The sequence below is a fragment of the Poromitra crassiceps genome (assembly GCF_964638095.1).
Source record: "Poromitra crassiceps genome assembly, chromosome: 6".
Taxonomy (NCBI): Eukaryota; Metazoa; Chordata; class Actinopteri; order Beryciformes; family Melamphaidae; genus Poromitra; species Poromitra crassiceps.
Genome location: NC_139627.1, coordinates 47070290 through 47088848, shown reverse-complemented (window position 1 = coordinate 47088848; position 18559 = coordinate 47070290). Strand labels below are relative to the sequence as shown.

General features: G+C 43.1%; 1 protein-coding gene across 1 annotated transcript in view; it reads left to right on the top strand.

The window, feature by feature from the left end:
- LOC310778966 (interferon alpha/beta receptor 1b-like) overlaps positions 1-12405 on the top strand; it is a 39462-nt gene extending 27057 nt beyond the window's left edge. Inside the window, exons 5-8 of the mRNA XM_083639439.1 lie at positions 916-1069; positions 1938-2095; positions 5960-6120; positions 6901-12405. Of these exons, the coding sequence (XP_083495565.1) occupies positions 916-1069; positions 1938-2095; positions 5960-6120; positions 6901-7129 (702 nt within the window). The 3' untranslated portion in view covers positions 7130-12405. The remainder of the gene's footprint in view (positions 1-915; positions 1070-1937; positions 2096-5959; positions 6121-6900) is intronic.
- Positions 12406-18559: the final 6154 nt, after the last annotated feature.

The following is an 18559-nucleotide window of genomic DNA, read 5'->3' as shown; positions in this document are numbered from 1 at the left end:
GTGTGTGTGTGTGAGAACTACTGAGCTTTATGCCACAATATGTTTGCAGGCCTTATTTGCTCAGGTTTTGTTTTGTATCTGCTTTCCATAGTCCAGGGGGAAAGTGAAGCCCTCATTTCATATTCTGTGTGCGTCTCCCCTGGCCTGGCCTGCACACCCCTCAAATCCAACCCTCCGTGAGCTTCAGTCTAAGATGGGTCTTATCTGGTGTCACTGTGGCAGAAAGCACAAAGCCATTAGTTCTTACCAAACCGCTAAGCTCACCGCTGAGAGATGTTACCCATAACCCAGGCTGTGGAGACACTGTGGTGTCGTGGTAATGCTAATGTACTCCGATGGAGCGCGACTAATGGACGACTAAGTGCTGTGAACGGTCAAAACAACAAGACCAGGAAAGATATTTGGAAAATAAATTAGACTTTAGAAATTTTGAATGTAATGAATCGTAGGGTTTTTTGAACCAAAATAAAAAATTAAAACCACTCTCTCTTGGAATGTGTGTGTGTGTGTGTGTGTGTGTGTGTGTGTGTGTGTGTGTGTGTGTGTGTGTGTGTGTGTGTGTGTGTGTGTGTGTGTGTGTGTGTGTGCGTGCGTGCGTGCGCCCTCAAAAAGAGACACTTATACACATGTTTTTTACTTTATTATTGCAATAATGAGTCATGAATATTCAAGAACAGCAATTTTTGTGGATGGATGTTTGGCTAACGAAGAGTGACTCTAATGACAGCTATTGCTTAAACATTTAATTTTCTTTCTCACGATTTTCTTTTTTTTAACCCATCATTTATTGCTTTTGGACATCCCCTGCAGAGACTACTGTAGTTTCAAACGTGAGGTGTGATTGTAATCTTCAGTAAGAGGCAGCAGTAGAGTCTCTCCTGAAGGTTAAGTGGCCTCTCCCATGTGTCCCTCCAGGGCTTGAGAGCCATGGTGGTGAACGTCAGTGTGAACCTGGTGACTCTGCCGGAGCTGAAGGCCTGGACCTGGTACTGTGTGAGCGTCCAGTCGCGCTACGACTACTACAACAAGAACAGCAGCTTCACCTCGCCACACTGCATGCAGACCGAAGGTAGCATCATCTCCTGACACTGGACACTTTTCACAGTGGAATCATGGAAACCTTCATTACTGTTTTGCTTGCACCTGTGTTTACCCTGCCTTTTTGACACAAAATGGCCACTGTGAAAAGGGTCTATATAATTTACTGAGACTGTTTCGACCACGTGACATTGTTCGGAAAGTTTTGTGCGCTTGACAAATTGTGTGAAAGCGAACCACACCAAATGCAAATCGCAACAATGTTGCAACTTCACCCCCCCCCCCCCAATCGCACCGAGTCCACCAGCTTATATGTGGAAGCCACAGTATGAGAACAGTCGCTAACACATTACATTCCGGCGCTGTCTTGTCACACACATGCTCTATGGGTCAGCTTGGGGGACAGCGCCGGCCTGGCGGAGATCTGCACTCCACCGAGTGCACTTTTCTAGTGGAGAAGTGTGCATCTGTCTCGTTTGCACCGGGGAAATTACTTTTTCACGATGTATTGTGCACCTATAGACCCTTTTCACTGTGGCCATGTTGTGTCGAAAAGGCAGAATAAACACAGGTGCAAGCAAAACACTAATGAGGGTTTCCAAATTACAATCATGGAAGTTGGAGCAAGTGAGCCCGCACAGCGGTCAAGCTGCAGGGTGTGCGAGGCCGAGCTGCGTGTGTGAGCTGCATGGCGGATGTAGCGAGCCCGCGCAGCGTGCGAGCCTAGGATAAAAAAGGACACTATTATGTTATATTTTTTTCATTATTATTTAATGGGATGTGTGTGTGTGTGTGTGTGTGTGTGTGTGTGTGTGTGTGTGTGTGTGTGTGTGTGTGTGTGTGTGTGTGTGTGCGTGCGTGCGTGCGCACATGCATGTGCATGTGTGCGCCTCCAACAGGTGCTCTACCCTTGTGGAAGATCTTTCTGTACTTCCTGGGCTCGCTGGTGATCTGTTTCATCCTGATGGTGCTGACGTTGTACGGCTCCTTTAGGTGCTACAACACCCTCAAGGCCACCTTGTACCCCTCCATCCAGCTGCCCACACACATCCAGGAGGTGAGCATCCGCTGATACACTCATCTGATTTTGTTCTTCCCAAGTCTTATCTTTACCATCTCCAGGGGCATGAACTCCCATTAGCTTTACTTCCTCTAAATCAGAGTATCTTTAACAGTAGTCTCGACACCAGACCCATGACAGTTCTTACGCTGATACACTATGTTACTGCATGCTGCAGAGCTCTCTTTGGGTCTGGGACACTTTCCCTCAGAGGGCTGGTTATGGGAGGGAACCGTTCACTTGGCCAGTCATGGCTTCAGTCCTCTCCAATGGTAAATGGTAAATGGCCTGCATTTATATAGCGCTTTTATCCAAAGCGCTTTACAATCAGTAGTAGGGCTGGGTTAAAAAAAATCGATTCTCAGATTCTTTTATCGATTTTTATTTTAATCCTTTGATATCGATTCATATGTCCAGAGATCGATTTTTTTTATTACAAAAAATATATATATATACCGTATATATTTTTTAAATAAACAGGCTAAAATATTATGCTGTGTGTGGTAGTTGAAACATAGTTTCAAGTTGACGTTTATTTATGTTTGTAGTTGAAACAAAAACATAAATACTGTAGGCTACATAAATGGAAATGTTTGATCATTAATATCTACTTTTAGAAATTATATGGGCTGAAATCAAATCACTGTGCATAATTGTGAAAGTGTCTTTATTGACAGATGAAAAGGCTGTTATTTACCCTTTGTCACCACCTGGTGAGTAAATATATGTGTAACTAAAACCATTAAAATTGACAACCGGTCCGCAACTTTTTCCCCCATGTACAGTATCTACTTGCTGCAAAAAAGGTTGGGAACCCCTGTGTTACATAACTCGACAGTCATGTAATTCAGGTTACAGCTCAAAAAACACGTTTTGGTATCACTAACCAAATCAATATTGAAATTAATCGATTCGCAACCTTGTGAATCGGAATCAAATCGATTCTTGAAATTTTAACCAATTACCCAGCTCTAATCAGTAGGTACATTCACCCATTCATACACCGATGGTGGCAGCTACTTGCCCAAGGACACTTCGACATGCAGACTGGAGGAGCCGGGAATTGAACCACCGGCCTCTTTCATCCAAAGCGATTAGTGACGAACCGCTCTACCTCCTGAGCTACAGCCGCCTCCAATCAGTAACGACTTTGCGATCAGACAACACGGGAGGCGCAGCCCATTTGCTCTCTCATCGGTGCTACGACCTGTCACTCATTCAATTTCAACCCGCCTTCAAAACCAGCAGTGGCTGTTAACTGGCACAGACTCACTTATGTAGTATGCGGAGCGCAGCGATTCAACGTAATATTTGAGTCTGGGGAGAGACTACTTTAACAGTGACCTCATGCTGCACCAGGAGGCGTAAATACAAATTCCAACCAATAAAACCATTGGAGATTTTTGAACAGAACCGCCCCTCCTTCCCTCAAATAAAACTGCATTTCACTCCCTGACTGATATTCCATTGGTTTAGACTTTTGAACAGAGGTGGAAAGTACTCGAGTAGTTTTGTACACTATACTGGGTAAATGGGTAAATTAGTTTTCATTTTGCACACCGCACTATGAAAACAGCACGGTAGAATTGGGACTGCTCACTTAACAGGTCCAGAATCACTTCCGCATTTAATGAAGCATCGCGTTGGCTCATGCAGGACATGGAAGTCATAGGCTACGCCCCCAGCTGTAGTCAGCTGACAGCATGCTGATTGGATCAGCGTTTAATCATTCACCAATCCCATCCATTCTCACAAGGCGGTCCATTTAAATATGGCCCCGTTCTACACTGGCCTTTTGGACTCACACTTGTATACCCATGGGGCATTCTGCATTGTGCTCCCTGATTAGATTAGCATGCTGCGTGGCTAATCCAGGGTTGCATCTTCTGTAAAGACCAGAGGGTTCCTGACTGAAGTGTGCCCAAACTGGTGGCTCGCTAGTGCAGCGGTCAAAACTGGTGGCTCGCTAGTGCAGTGGTCTAAACTGGTGGGTCGTTAGTGCAGTGGTCTAAACTGGTGGGTCGTTAGTGCTTTGGTCAAAACTGGTGGGTCGTTAGTGCAGTGGTCAAAACTGGTGGGTCGTTAGTGCAGTGGTCAAAACTGGTGGGTCGTTAGTGCAGTGGTCAAAACTGGTGGGTCGTTAGTGCAGTGGTCAAAACTGGTGGGTCGTTAGTGCAGTGGTCTAAACTGGTGGGTCGTTAGTGCAGTGGTCAATGAAATGAAATTGTGCTGAGAGTCAAGACTGGCCAATTAAATTAGACAGGTGTAGACGATCCCCATCATCACATTAGTTCAGAAATCTGTTTCATTTGACACTGCTGATGCCAGAGCAAAATGGATGTATCTGATTGTGATGTTGCTGCTGCTAGCAGCTCTCGCTCGTCTGGCAAAGGAGAGAATCACTAAGATGAGGATGGCTGCATCTGAACGAGCTGTTCAGCATGAAAGACAAATACAGGGACAGCTTAACTAACACTGGTAATGTGCTGGATGTGTGAAAAAAATTTGGGTAAATAATTATTCAAATATAAAACTGTTAAAGGGGCGCAAATGTACTTTTACTTGAGTACTTTGAAATAGGCTACTTTTTTACTCTTACTTGAGTAATTTCCTGGACTAGTAATTTTACTTGTACTTGAGTAAATTTCGAATTTACGAATCTATTAATACTTGTACATGAGTAGGATTTGTCACTACTCTTTCCACCTGTGCTGTTGAATGATCCCTCGCTGCATTATGTCAAGTTTTCAACTCAAAATGTTCATTCCCCCCTATATTTAGGGCTGCTCGATAAATCGATTTTGAATCGTAATCGAATTAATTAGTTAGGATGATGTTAAAAATTGAAAATTGGCAAATCGATTTACACTTTAACTAGGATAATTACGTTGCGGCCGGGCGGCTCTCTCTCATGTACGCGTGCTGCTACTCGTCCCTTCTCCCCGCTGTAAAGTCTCTCTGGAGGCTGTGACTACTGGCTACTAAAGACAGCAGAAATTAACTTATTTCAACACCTCCAAAAAGCACACAGAGTGCGAGTAGCGTGTTGCACTGCAGTGCAGGCTGTGCAAGATAACGATTGCCACAACACACACACGCGCTCACACAAACACAGACGTTATCACCGGACGGTGAAATGTTGCCTTTGTAGTTCACATAACAACAACACAAGTAGCATCTGCTTTCTGCTTCATGGCTGTAACGTTACGTTACCAGCCTCAACTGACTCACCCTGTCTGTCTGAACTTCCTCCTAACTGCTATCGCAGTTCCCCGCATACCTGTTGTGCCTTTGTGTTATTCTAGTACAGATATAACTCAGCACGGGTGGTCGCTTAGCTCTAGACACCGCTGATATAATTATGTCACGGAGGCACACGTTACAGGCAAGAGTCATCGAACCAAGAGTATCCTTCCAACAGAGCACCGAGTGCTCGATCAAATCCACAGGTGTCAAGTGACTGCAGGTTAGCAAGCAACAGCCAGGAAGTTAGGCATACCAGCGCCAAGCTAAAACACAAAGTTGTGTTGTTCTGCCTTCAGAGTAAAAACGTAAATTGTCACTTATGAAAAAAGGGGAAAAAAGAGCTCTGCAGGGCAACAAATGTTTAGAGAAGTATAATAGTATAAAAAATTTGAAATTGAAATCGTGTTTTGAGAGAAGAAATCGTCAATTTTATTTTTAGGCAAAATCGAACAGCCGGTGGGACTGTTCGATTTTGCCTAAAAATAAAATTGAGTACTGTATATTTCACATCTGTTTGCATTTCAAAGTGATACATATTCCCTAATCACCCCCCTGCTAGAGTTAGTAATTCCTCCCTAATGATCTCCCTCCATGTTATCTGTTCTGTCCTCCCAGTATCTGTGCGACTCTCCGGGGTCCGACATGCCCCGCCTCCTCACCCCAGACTCGGAGGCGGAGCTGATCTGCGATAAGCTGAGCATCTGTCCGGAGGCCGTGTTGCTGGAAATACACCCCGCCCCCGAGGAGGTGCCTTCAGAGCTGGAGCTGGACAGCAGGTCCGTCTCTTTTTTGATACGACTGTATCTGTTAGTTACGTTTCTGCGTAAAAAGCACATGCATTTTTTTATAAGAAACTGTTTTTTTCTTTCTTTCAATAAGTGCTCAAAAATGGCAAAGACTGCATTTTATACAGAAGAGTCACTCACAACATGAACGTAAAGACCCCGAAAGGTCATGTTTTAAAAGTTAAAAGTAAAAAAAAAAAAAAGGCTGGAAGCATATCTACTCTTTCTGCCTCATTGAGAAATTCAAGATTTTATGAATATTCAACCATGCAAATGTCACAGGCCCAGCGCTCCCACCGCAGCTGCTTGCGCTCAGTTCGGCAGTGCTCATCAAGATGGCTAGAGCAAATAGATTCAGCCTCACATGTTTGTGCCCCAGTCAGCACAACATCATAATAATGAACAGCATAATGTACAAACATACACTAGCAGGCAAGTTTGGACACAGCGCTTCTTTATTTTGACTATGTTCAACATTGTCAGGAGGACATGACTCAGAAAAACATGAAATATCTTTAAATATGACCAAATACACTGGAGGGGGGCTTTAAAATCATTTCAATTGTCTTATTCAACCCTTACAACCACATTACCTGTTAGCGAGATATTATAATAATATTATATTATATATTAATATATACTATTTTGAACTGACAACACACTTCCATAGGTTAATACGCTGGAGGAGAGGCACTGTAAAGTTACATGTCGACATGTTTTTTTTCTCCAGTAAGTGACTGAATCAAATGATTTCCATTTTGCCTTTGCCAGCGGGAGACACAGCCGCCAGGACAGCGGGGGCAGCAGAGACTCGGGGGTTTACTCCACAGAGGGGGGGTCCGGCCTGCGGCAGCCCGGCAGCGCTCACTCCTCCGGTGGCATGGAGGACGCCTGGCAGGGCCGCGCCGACCTGGAGCAGGTCAAGATGCGGGACATGGCCCCGGAGGTCACGGGTCAACAGCTGACGGCGGACGAGGGCGTCATGGACATGTGCGTCTGAAGGCGCGGCCAGTCGGGTGAAAGGGACGGGAAATACTTAAAAAGGTCAAATAAAATCTATTGAGAAGAAGCTGAGGTAAGGAAGAATTTCAAGAAGACGGATGTTCCTGGAAAATGGTCAGCGAAGTCCGTGGCGTTCCTTGCGTTCGCGAGCAATTTCTCCAGCTGTCACTGGGAAGAACAAAGGGGACGATACATTGCATGAAAAAAATCCATAGAGAATAGGAAAGGGGACTAGACGCTGAGTGACAGACTCGCACAAAACAAACTCAAAACGTTTGTAAGTTTGTGGTATTCGTTGTGGTTTTGCTCCGTGTTTCCAACTGACGTGGGAGGAGAACTTTGGCACTGCCTTTTGAAGATGTAGGTCTTCGTGTGAGCTATTACTGTATATTAAGTTTAAGTTTTGGTGCCATCCAGAAAAAGTGCATTATTGCGGATATGATTCTGTTGTACCTTGTAGTAGAAAATAACTATACGCACATCGACTGTGGGTACTGGGCTAGGTGCAGTACATGGTTAAAAAGGTGTAGTTAGACATCTTTATTAATTAATAATGTGACAGCATTTCAATCTGAGGTGGATCTTCTGGTCGTCTGGTCAAATTGTTGTACCTTCCCACCTCCTACCAGCTGCTGTCTTAACACTGCCTTCACACTGCGACCAACTGGGTCGACGCTTCGCTCCCTTCTTCTGACGGAGGCTCCGATGGCCTGGTCTTGTGCAGCTACAAAGTTTTTAACAGTAAAATCATGTTCGCCTTCCATAAAGTTACATCACTTTGATGACTAGATAGTGCTATTTAAGTAGCATAAAGTGCAAATAAACAGAAAAATCAAATTGAATTACTTCATAGCTTCCCATTGATGCCAATGAAAGATGCAGCCATTCTCCAAGCATAGTTTTTGAGACGTGCGTGTCGTCTTTAAAATAGAATTTGTGAAGAACTGGGAAGCTTTGAATGGCTGGAATCAACTTCACGTCCATTTTGCACTTACCAACCAGAGAATTACTTCATGAAGTCCAAAAAAATCACCTCAGTCGCGATTGGTATAGTTTACATCAGTAGTTCTCAACTGGTGGGTCGCGGGGCCGTTTTGAGTGGGTCGCGGATGTGTGCATGAGAACAAAGTTACCCTACTCCTTGGGGATGCCGGTGTCCGCGGTTCACATTATTGTCGTTGCATACAGGGCCGTAGCTACCATCGAGGACACAGAGGTTATGTCCTCTGTATTTTTTTTTTTACTCCTCGCAGACTCCGGTGGGCGTGGTCAACATTACTGTGTTTCAGAGGCTGTAGCGGGTTCATTCTTAAAGCTAGAGTGAGGATACTGGTGTCACATAAAACAAAATTGGAAGACCTAAGGCATCCCTTGGTAGCATTAGACTCAGCCCTCAGTCTTAATCCGTTTCACTACTGTAAGACTTATATATATTACTGTTTAAATCTTTTCATAACGTTAGGTGGTGCTGTTGGAAGCCTTGCATCGGAGAACCAATCATGAGTGTTGTGGGCGGGCCTGCTTTCTGGGGGGCAGACGCTCATGCAGAACCGGTGTCTCGCAAAACATTGCCGCGTTTGCGGAGAAACATATTAATCACTTAGAAACAAACATAACCTGTTAATAGGACGTGTTTCATCCGGCCCCGGCGGCTAGAGGTCTTTCCCCCAGCGATAAACCCGACTCCCGAGGCTTACGTTACAGAGCCTACAGTGCTGATGACACACAAGTTCACAGTAGCAAGCGGACCACTTCCGGGTAGGAAAAATTATTGTAAAAATAAACAACAGGTATAAATCTCTTTGCAGCACATCAGTGTCTTGCTCTATATTGGAACTATGAAACATTGCATTGCCGCTACCAAATAAAATTCTAATAATAAATGTCTGCTGCCGGCCGTTCTCGCCGGGCTCGAAGAGAAAGATTTTGACAGTGAAATTCCCCGACGTTTGGTGGTTAGGTGGCGCTGTTGGCGCCGCTCACCAAACGTCTGGAAACCGAGACTATGGTACCATGCCATGCTAGCTTGTGGGGAATTTGGCTAAATAACGTTCCAAAGTTGAAAGAGGGAAAAACTTGCATGGCCATTTTCAAAGAGGTCCATTGACCTCTTACCTAATGATATCTTCTTATCTTTTCTTTGATCTGATTTGCGAAGCGGCCAAGACGTCACCTTGACATTGTGGCGCTGCTGTTTGACATCAAGTGCGTCATACCAGAGGAATAGTGGATTTCAAGCTCGTCTCCAAACGATAGCGTTGATGAAGGCGCATGCGGCGGTTTTGGACCATCGGAGGCGGATATTTCAATCGGCAGCTCAGACATTGTAGTGAAATCTGCGTCGCTGTTCAGTCCGATAGATACCGGTCGTATGGGAACCGGTGCCATAGTGGCCCCGGCTCTGAAGGAAATGAATGGACTTAATGTCACCTGTGGTGTTGCTGGGCAGTGTGAACGCAGTTACGTTCCTGTGCCTTGCTTAGTCATGGGGGCGTGGAAACAATCTCAAAGGTGGGAGAGATTGTTTTCAATATATGGGTCAGCAAACTCTGATGAAACCTTTTTCAGATTTATGTTGATGCCTTTTCATGCTTTATTTGACAGAGATGGTGAGAGAGAGAAACAGGGAGGTATGGGAGAGAGAGAGAGGGACATGCAGCAAATGACCATGGGCTGGTTTTGAATGCGGCTCGCTGCGGGAACGACTGAGCCTTACCATGGCACTATTCAGTGAGCCACCGGGGGGCGCAGTCCCTTTTAATCTGCTGTTATCCAAAAGGCTTCTTCGTGTCACACACCTTGGTTTTCTGCATACAGCTAGCATGCTAACAAGGCTAACTTACTAACAGTGCTATATTTACACCGGAGACGACTTCCCAATAATTACAGTATGTGGAAGTCAACATGGAGGATAACAAAAAATATAAAATGGGTGATCAAATTTGACAATCCATTTTGGGCTGGAAAACAATACAAAGATGTCTTTTTGTCCAGTTAATTGTTAATAATTTTTAAAAATCTGGTAGTGGGGGGATGAGTGCGTACCCTGCTCCGTTTGCACTGATTATCCATGCTGAGAACAGTGGAAGTGAAGGGAAGTAGTTTACATGATAACAACATGCAGTTTTCTCCAGAGATGTAATGTAGAGTTTCTACATGCTGGGCGTCTATATATTGTCAGCCGTTTTCTCAGGCAGTGCTGGCCATTGCAGACCAAGGGCAAGCCCTTTTTTACGTGGTGACATTTCCAATGGTTCCATATATTGGCATTATGTAAAAAGTGTGTGTGTGGGGTGGGGGGGGGGGGGGGTGTGCGTGCGTGTGGGTGTGTGTTTTAACAAAATGAATTAAGAAATTATCCACTTAAAACAGGGTCTGATTCTTCTTATTCTCTTTTCTCTTTTTGTGTGTTTGTACATCTAATCTAAAACAAAGGAAGGAGTTAGGAGCTGTGTACATGTCTATGTGTTTGCCCTTTTGTTTCTGTTTGCTTATGTCTATGGAATGATTTTTTTTTTTTTAAATAACGCGATTTTTAGAAAACGCTTCAAAAGGCATAAAAGTGATTCACGTTTGTGAAGAGTATCGCGCTGAACCCACATTCACGTTCCCATCAACTTTTGTTAACCACAGACCTTATTTTATGCATTTACAAATACCCCTTTCTAAAACCCCATAGACTTTTCCACTGAAGAACCAAAAATGGCGGCGATTTCTGGATAAATCCTACAAAAATACGTCATCCCTGTGGTACTCTATAGAGGTACTCTGATAGCGAGACAAACAATAAAGAACATGCAAATCCACATTGTTCTAAGTCAAATAAGATAGCTTACTACTACTTAGATTAATGATACATTAAAAAGTAAATAAATATGCCTATGCGGCCTATATACAGTAAAAGTGGAAAGAGACGAGCAGCTCTGGCAGGCTGCTTCCTGGATTGGTGCAGGGTTCGAACCACGTGATGACTTGTCGACAGCTCGCGGTAGGCGGCGATGTTGACGAGGCGACTAGTCTACTCTAGGCAACCCCTAGTGTGTGTATGTTTTTGTGAATTAGCCCAAGAGGCTAATTTCAGGAGTGTTTGAATACATTTTTATATTCATTTTATTTATGATTCTTATAGAATCTTCAAACAAAAAGGGTGCCATTTTAGTTTTTTTGTTATGTTATTTTGACAGGTGTGAAAGAAGAAGTCTTAAAGAAGAACTGAATCTCTTAAGATGTAATTCATTGGAAAGTTAATTTGTGTAACTCTGTTCCTCTTTCATGTTTGTTTTTATGATTTGAGGTGGAAACTTGGGGGGGAACAGAACATCCATCTGTACACTCATAGTTCTGCAGTACACATATTTACATCACTCATTTAGCTGCTCCTATCTGCAGTCACACTGTCATTCTTTATTGTGAATAGCCTCTGCTCTGTATACTTGTATAGTCCGTTAAACAACCATCACTTCCATTTGCTTTATGACAGCCAGTGCAAATTGCTCTTTTCCTGAAGCTACAAGGTTAAAGGTCATGATCCATGAAGCTACAAGGTTAAAAGGTCACGCTCCATGGGTGACATTTTGAGGCAGCACGTCAGCGAGACACTATACTCACACTAACTGGGCTGGTGGTCGACAAATTGGGACAAAATCGAAGAGATCAAAATGTAAAATGTGTCGTTGAAAAGTGTCAACAATGTTGAATTCAAGGGCAATATGCTCACACATTTTTGGATTTTTTTTAATTTTATTTATGGCACTTAGGACAGTTCAATCGTGCATTTTCAGTTCATTTGATCAAGCCTGAAACAGGGAAGGTTGATTGAGTGTTTTGTCAGCCTTGTCCTGCTCAACATTCATAAAACCAAACCATGTAAACGGTAGCTATTGATGGAGCGAGGGAGGAGTGGTTCTTCACTTTCCTGTCCTCCATATTCCCAGTTGGAAGTAAACCAACAGCCTTCCACTCTTAAGATTTTGTCTCAGGGCCTCTAGATTACTGCCAGCCTGGTGATTTCCTCGTCCTAAGTGCGATTCAGTCCGTTGTTGCCAAGACTTTCCCATTTGCGTTGCCTCAACTTCTTGCCCATCATCCATGGCTGTGATGTTGAAACTGTACATAAGCAAACTGTGAAGATGTGTACTTGTAGGGTACTGGTGAAGTGTGTGTGTGTGTGTGTGTGCAAAAGCAGCGGCCATGTCAGTAATGCGCTTGCTCATACAGCTACCAACTATTGCATCTGCGGTAACCATGTTAATGGACAATCATTCAAATTAAAGAAATAACCTCTAATATCAAGTGTTGTCGTCAAGATGATTGAGCGCTGATGCTGCTTTACATTCACACGCTGAGCTCCACATGTATCTCAGTCAGTAACACACTAAGTAAAACCTTATATAGCCACAATGCGCTTCACGAGAAGCGATGGGAAGAGGCATAAAACAACTTAAAGGAACAGCTCACCCTAAAATCCAAAATACATATATTCCCTCTCACCTGTAGTGCTATTTATCCATCTATATCGTTTTGTGTTAGTTGCCTGAGTTTTGGATATATCGGCCGCAGAGTTTCTGCCTTATTTCGGGGTTTTCCGCTGTATAGTGGATGTCCGCACCAAGACTTCCGCTGCCGTGCGCCACGGTTATTGTTTACAGTCCAACTGACGTGATACTTTATTACAGTTCAATAAAAGTTTCTATTTACACTTGATCCTCTTTTCCAAGACTTGCCCTCTCCTGAGAGCATCGGACCAGCCTGCATTCAAAACTGACTGAGGATCGAACCCACAACCTCAAAAGTCACTGAGGCTCAAACCCACAAGCTCCAAACTGCAAGACAGCAATCCAACTCTCTGAGCTAGTGGATCATAGTGATTAAGACTAGAAGATTAAAGTATAGTCTTTATGCATCTTAAAATATGTTTTGAAGGGACCTTTTAAGTTGAATAGTATTTGAATTATATTAATATGACGTGAGTTTCTATTCGCCTTGCACAGAAAACCTTTTACTTTTATACTTGAGTACATATCAGAGCCTGTACTTTTTTCCTTTTACCTGAGTAATTAAGTTGAATCAGTACTTCTGCTTTACCAGTCTTTTTTTACTCAAATAACTGTACTTCTACTTAATCAGAGCAACAATGTGATTAAATTTGGAATGACAAGAAAAAATTACACATCTGTGCAATAGGCTAAGTAGGCCTAAATAACTCAGATATAGGGTCTGCAATTGTAACGTTCCTGAAGTATCTCATGCTTGTTGATTTAATGATTGTTTTGCACCTGCTGCTCACATTTGAGATACATCTGGCTCGCCTGGAAAGAAGGTGGGAGCAGCCGAGTACAGTCAGCCAATCAGAGGCAGAGAGGGGCGGGTCATGCCTTCGCCTAGCCTTCGCCATCATGGGAAAAAAAATATCACGTACAGTAACAGCAGGATGTCACTGTGTGAAAGAGTGAGTTGGGACAGGAAACAGGATGTCAGAGCCAATTTCAAGAGCGAGAGAGATGTGTGGCTTGATAAATGTTGCCCTCTGCTGTCCAACCAGAGGCTCTCTTTCTTTCTTTCTTTCTTTCTTTCTTTTCCTCCTGCAGTTTTTTTTTCTTTTTACACCCTTGTGCGCAGACAGTTTGAGCCACGGAGCTGAGAGGTTATGTTGTGAACACTTTGATAAAGAAGAAACTATGACCGTGAAGTCAGCCAGGATCCCACTAACTACTTCTTGACAACAAGACACACAGCCTACTCTGATTGGCTTGCCCTGATATTCTTACCCTAACCTTAACCAATCCTAGTCAAGTCTTTACTGTTCATTATCTGATAAAACAAAACCCAGAAGAACCCAGATTTGTTTACAATAACAAAAATATAACATTGAATGTATTGGGTGTCAATAAACTCAATTGAGAGGCATATTTTTGCTCACATTGCGCTTTTTTTGTAGCCTATTATATTTTATTTCATATATCACACATGTACATTGTAGTTTGAACTACTTTCTCCCAGGGTAGCTTTGCTGTAGTTTCAACTACTTCCATTGAGTTGAGCAATTTGAGTAATCAGTATAATGAGCTAATTACAGTAATAGCCAAAAACAGGACTGTTGAGGAAGCTACTTTGAAAGCATAGCGTATAGGAAGCTACCAACTACTTCACCATCAACATGCACCTCTTGCTGAGGAGCTCTGAAGCCGACTTGCATCAGCTGTGGTAAAACTGTGGCACTATAAGTTATAAATCAGAAAGACTGTGCACACGGCACAACCATAACCGCATAAAAATGACGTCTCTCCTGCCAGTCCATGTTGTTGATGGTATGACGCATATATTGTGCGACACGAGAGATGTAGTCGATTGACAAAACTAAACCTTCACGTTTCAGTTTCAGGACAAACTGTGACTCTCTTGACATGCATACTGTAGTTATCTTTCAAATTGACCAAAATGTACATGTTTACCCCGTGGCACAATTCAAACAGGAGCTAAACGAGTAACATATCGCTCCGTTCACCACCATTCATATTTTTTCAGATATGAAAAACGCTGGCACACACAGAAAGGCAGGAAGTGACGTTCACTTTGGCTCTGTAGTGGCCCCCTACTACCGGCATCACTGATGACATCATTATCGAGGGCTGATGATGATGATGATGAATGGTGAAAAAGATAAGTGCAATGAGACAGCCATAAACTGGGCTTTATAGGCATAGCGGTGCCTGGCGGAAATCTGCCCTCTACTAAGTGCGTGCACTTTTCTAGTTTACTGTATGTTTTTATTAGTGTTGTTAGAAACCAATTAAATACTATAACTGTTATCGATAAACCTACAGTACATCTCAATGTTGTCTCTGAAGTGATTCATTGCAGGGTTAGTCCTAGATAGAGTTGACATGACACTCACACCCATACCAATGATGATACCATCCCTTTACATTGCTCGATCAGTCTTTTTTGGAAACAGGAACATGTTATTGTTCAAAACCCACTCAGTAAGTTCCCTGATGAAGACTGTAGGGGGTGTCAGTCCCTCTCTATCTGACATGCATGCAAACCACCTGTAATCACTGCTCTAACATTATATAGCAGAGGGAATTTGTACTGTACACACAAAGAAATACGAATTAATACTTCCACTTGTGTTGTCTATTGTGAGTGTTTTTACATAGGGCACTAAGAGGCGTTTGAAAGACAGAGTGGCGGAACACATTATGCAATAAGAACTAAAGATATTGATTATTTTATCGCACACCACTTCCATAAACGACCGCAACAGTCTCTAGAAAGTGGAGGACATTGAGTTTGTGGAGCAGTCTATTAGAGGTATAGTGATTAGTGAGGTCATTATACCTTGTGCCAATCTCTGTCACGATTTCAGTTTAAAACTTTTGTGGTTGTCATGTGATGATCCATATTTCCTTGGCTCTGTGTGAGTGTGTCTGAAGTCATCCCAGAGGCCTCCCGTTATTTCAAGTTGATTAGTTTAACTGCAGACCTTGGCGGGTATACTTGACAGCTGCCAGCTCTTTTGGTTGCGTTTGATTTGATTTGATTTGATCCAGCAATAGAAAAAGCAATAACACAAAGGGGTGTTACAAATGCATACTTCAGCATGCGCTGGGACGCGTCATCAGTGATGTTAACTGGGGTCGTCGAGCACCTCGCTCTAGCCTGAAGGACCCCAGGCTTGTACCCTGTAATTACCCGTGTCCAAAACCAGGGAGATGGTTGTGGACTTCAGGAGGACCAGCACTGAGCCGAACCCTATCTCCATCGGGGGTGAGGAGGTGGTGAGTGTGGACAGCTATAAATACCTGGGCGTTCACCTGGACAAAAAACTGGACTGGAGATGCAACACCGAGGCTGTCTACAAGAAGGGGCAGAGCAGACTCTATTTCCTGAGGAGGCTCAGATCCTTCAACGTGTGCAGCAAGATGCTGCATATCTTTTATCGGTCTGTGGTAGCAAGCGCAATTCTCTTTGCAGCCACCTGCTGGGGCAACTGCATCAGAGCCAGCGACTCTAACAAACTGAACAAACTTTTTAGGAGAGCGGGCTCTGTGCTGGGGACCACTCTGGAGCCCCTGGAGGTGGTTGTGGAGGGAAGGATGCTACAAAAAATACTCAAAATCATGGATGACACGACACACCCCCTTTACGACCTGCTGGCTGGACAACGGAGCGGTTTCAGTCAGAGGCTCCGTCAGCTTCCCTGCAGCAAGGAGCGTTACAGGAGGTCTTTCGTACCCACCGCAATAACAATTTACAATAACTCCTGGACACGCAGAGAGAGGAGGGCCCTCCTCTCCCTACCGCCCCCTCCCCTCCCGCCCTCCTGAACATTGAATCCAATGCACTGTGCACATGCCCACATTGCACACTCACTATGTATAGTATGTATAGTCATATCAATCATTATATAAATAACAAACTGTACAGCTTTAGTTTAGTTATAGAAATAATAGAAATATAAATAATAGTATTATTCAATACTGTAACAACACAGGCGAGGCCTGTGCGCGAACCCGGGTCTCCAACTTACAAGCCCAACACGTTAACCATCAATCCCTTTAGCTAAGGCTCACGTGTTGGCTTTTATCCTTACAGACCCAGGATCGCTACACTACCTCCACCTGTGGGAAGCGCAGCCCCTGCGCTTCAGCTTACTCCCTGCCTCACCAGCCTCACCAGCTTGGTGCAGACGATTTCGGCTCCCTCACGCATCCCATCCGGGGCTGCCTTCCGATGACCGCGCGGCCAACCCATCCCACCTCCGACACCAATGTAACAACACAGGCGAGGCCGTTCGCGAACCCGGGTCTCCAACTTACAAGCCCAACACGTTAACCATCAAGCTAAAGGGACAATCCCTTTAGCTTGATGGTTAACGTGTTGGCTTTTATCCTTACAGACCCAGGATCGCTACAATACTATTTAGGAGTATTTAGTTGATTTGATTTAATTTACCTACAGTTTCTGGGAAACGTAAGATGTAAAGGCGGTGGAAGTAAAGTGGTATATATTGTATATTGTATATTTTCGCGTATTGGTTTGTTTCTTTTCTTATTGCAATATTTTAATACTGCTGTTTCTGCACCTTACCTTAGTTGTGTAACTTTTTTATTTGTGTAACTTTTTTTATTGTTTAATTGTTTAATGTCATTGATGCTCTTGTCATTGATGCTCTTGTTGCTGTCATTGATGCTACTGCTGCTGTAACGCCAGAATTTCCCCTCGGGGATGAATAAAGTACTCTATCTATCTATCTATCATTACAGTACCATGTAAGTACAGGGGTGGTACCCACGTAATTACCCCTATAAGTACAAATCTTGTTACCCTGTACTTACAGGGTTATTTGCGGGCTGTATTCTAAAGCATTACCCAATAAATCCCCCACAGTTGGGATTGTGGCTTACAGACGAGTTATTAGCATGCTTGTTGCTACTTAGTCCAGATGAAGGAAGTGACTATAAATGGGGCTTTGGATGGAGGCGATTTAGACACGAGCTGGCCAGGGATGTATCAGTGCTGGAGTGGATGTTACAGTCTTATTCATCCGTTTCCAGACCACAATTTACCAGTAAAGAGTGTGTAGTGAAACCTGCTGAAATGATGGTGCTGTTCACTTCAACAGCACATCACATTGCTATGACAGAAAACTATTTTGTCAGAACAAAAATATGCTGTCATAAAAATATGCTGTCGGTAAAATATGCTGTCATAAAAATATGCTGTCGTTAAAATATGCATGAGATGCAGAGCAGGTGCTCTTCCTCTGATTGTCTCCTCGGCTGTGGGTGCTCAGCTACAATACTGTACTTATGTACAGTATGTACTAAAGTAGAAAAAAGCATAAAGCAAAATCACTTATCTCCATGTTTAAAAAACACCCCCCCCCCCCCCCCACACACACACACACACACACACACACACACACACACACACACATGTTGATTTACAGCTGGATGTAACATAATTTTGATCTTATTATTATTATTATTATTACCTTTATTAATAATAATAATAATAATAATAATAATAATACTAGGCTACTCCTACTACTAATAATGATAATGAAATCATTATTGTTTTTATTTTCTTATCATTATTGTTAGTATTATTAATCAGAGAGTAATTATTGTAATTATTATTTAATAAGCATAAGAATGGAAATATGACATATTTGAATATGAGTAGAATTACAGAACAGTAATATGCATTGTATGTTTAGTAATGTAATGATGTACACTACATGTATGTTAGTGTAATGTTTATATTATATTGCGCTTCACTGTTCACTGTTGCTTTTGACCGTGCTCAAAGACACTAGAAACACAGGATAAAACAACTTTAAAGAGCAAAACATATTAAAATAGATGAGAGGAAAAAAGGAGTATAGGTTTTTTTATTTTGTCTGAGGATAAGCCCCTTGAGA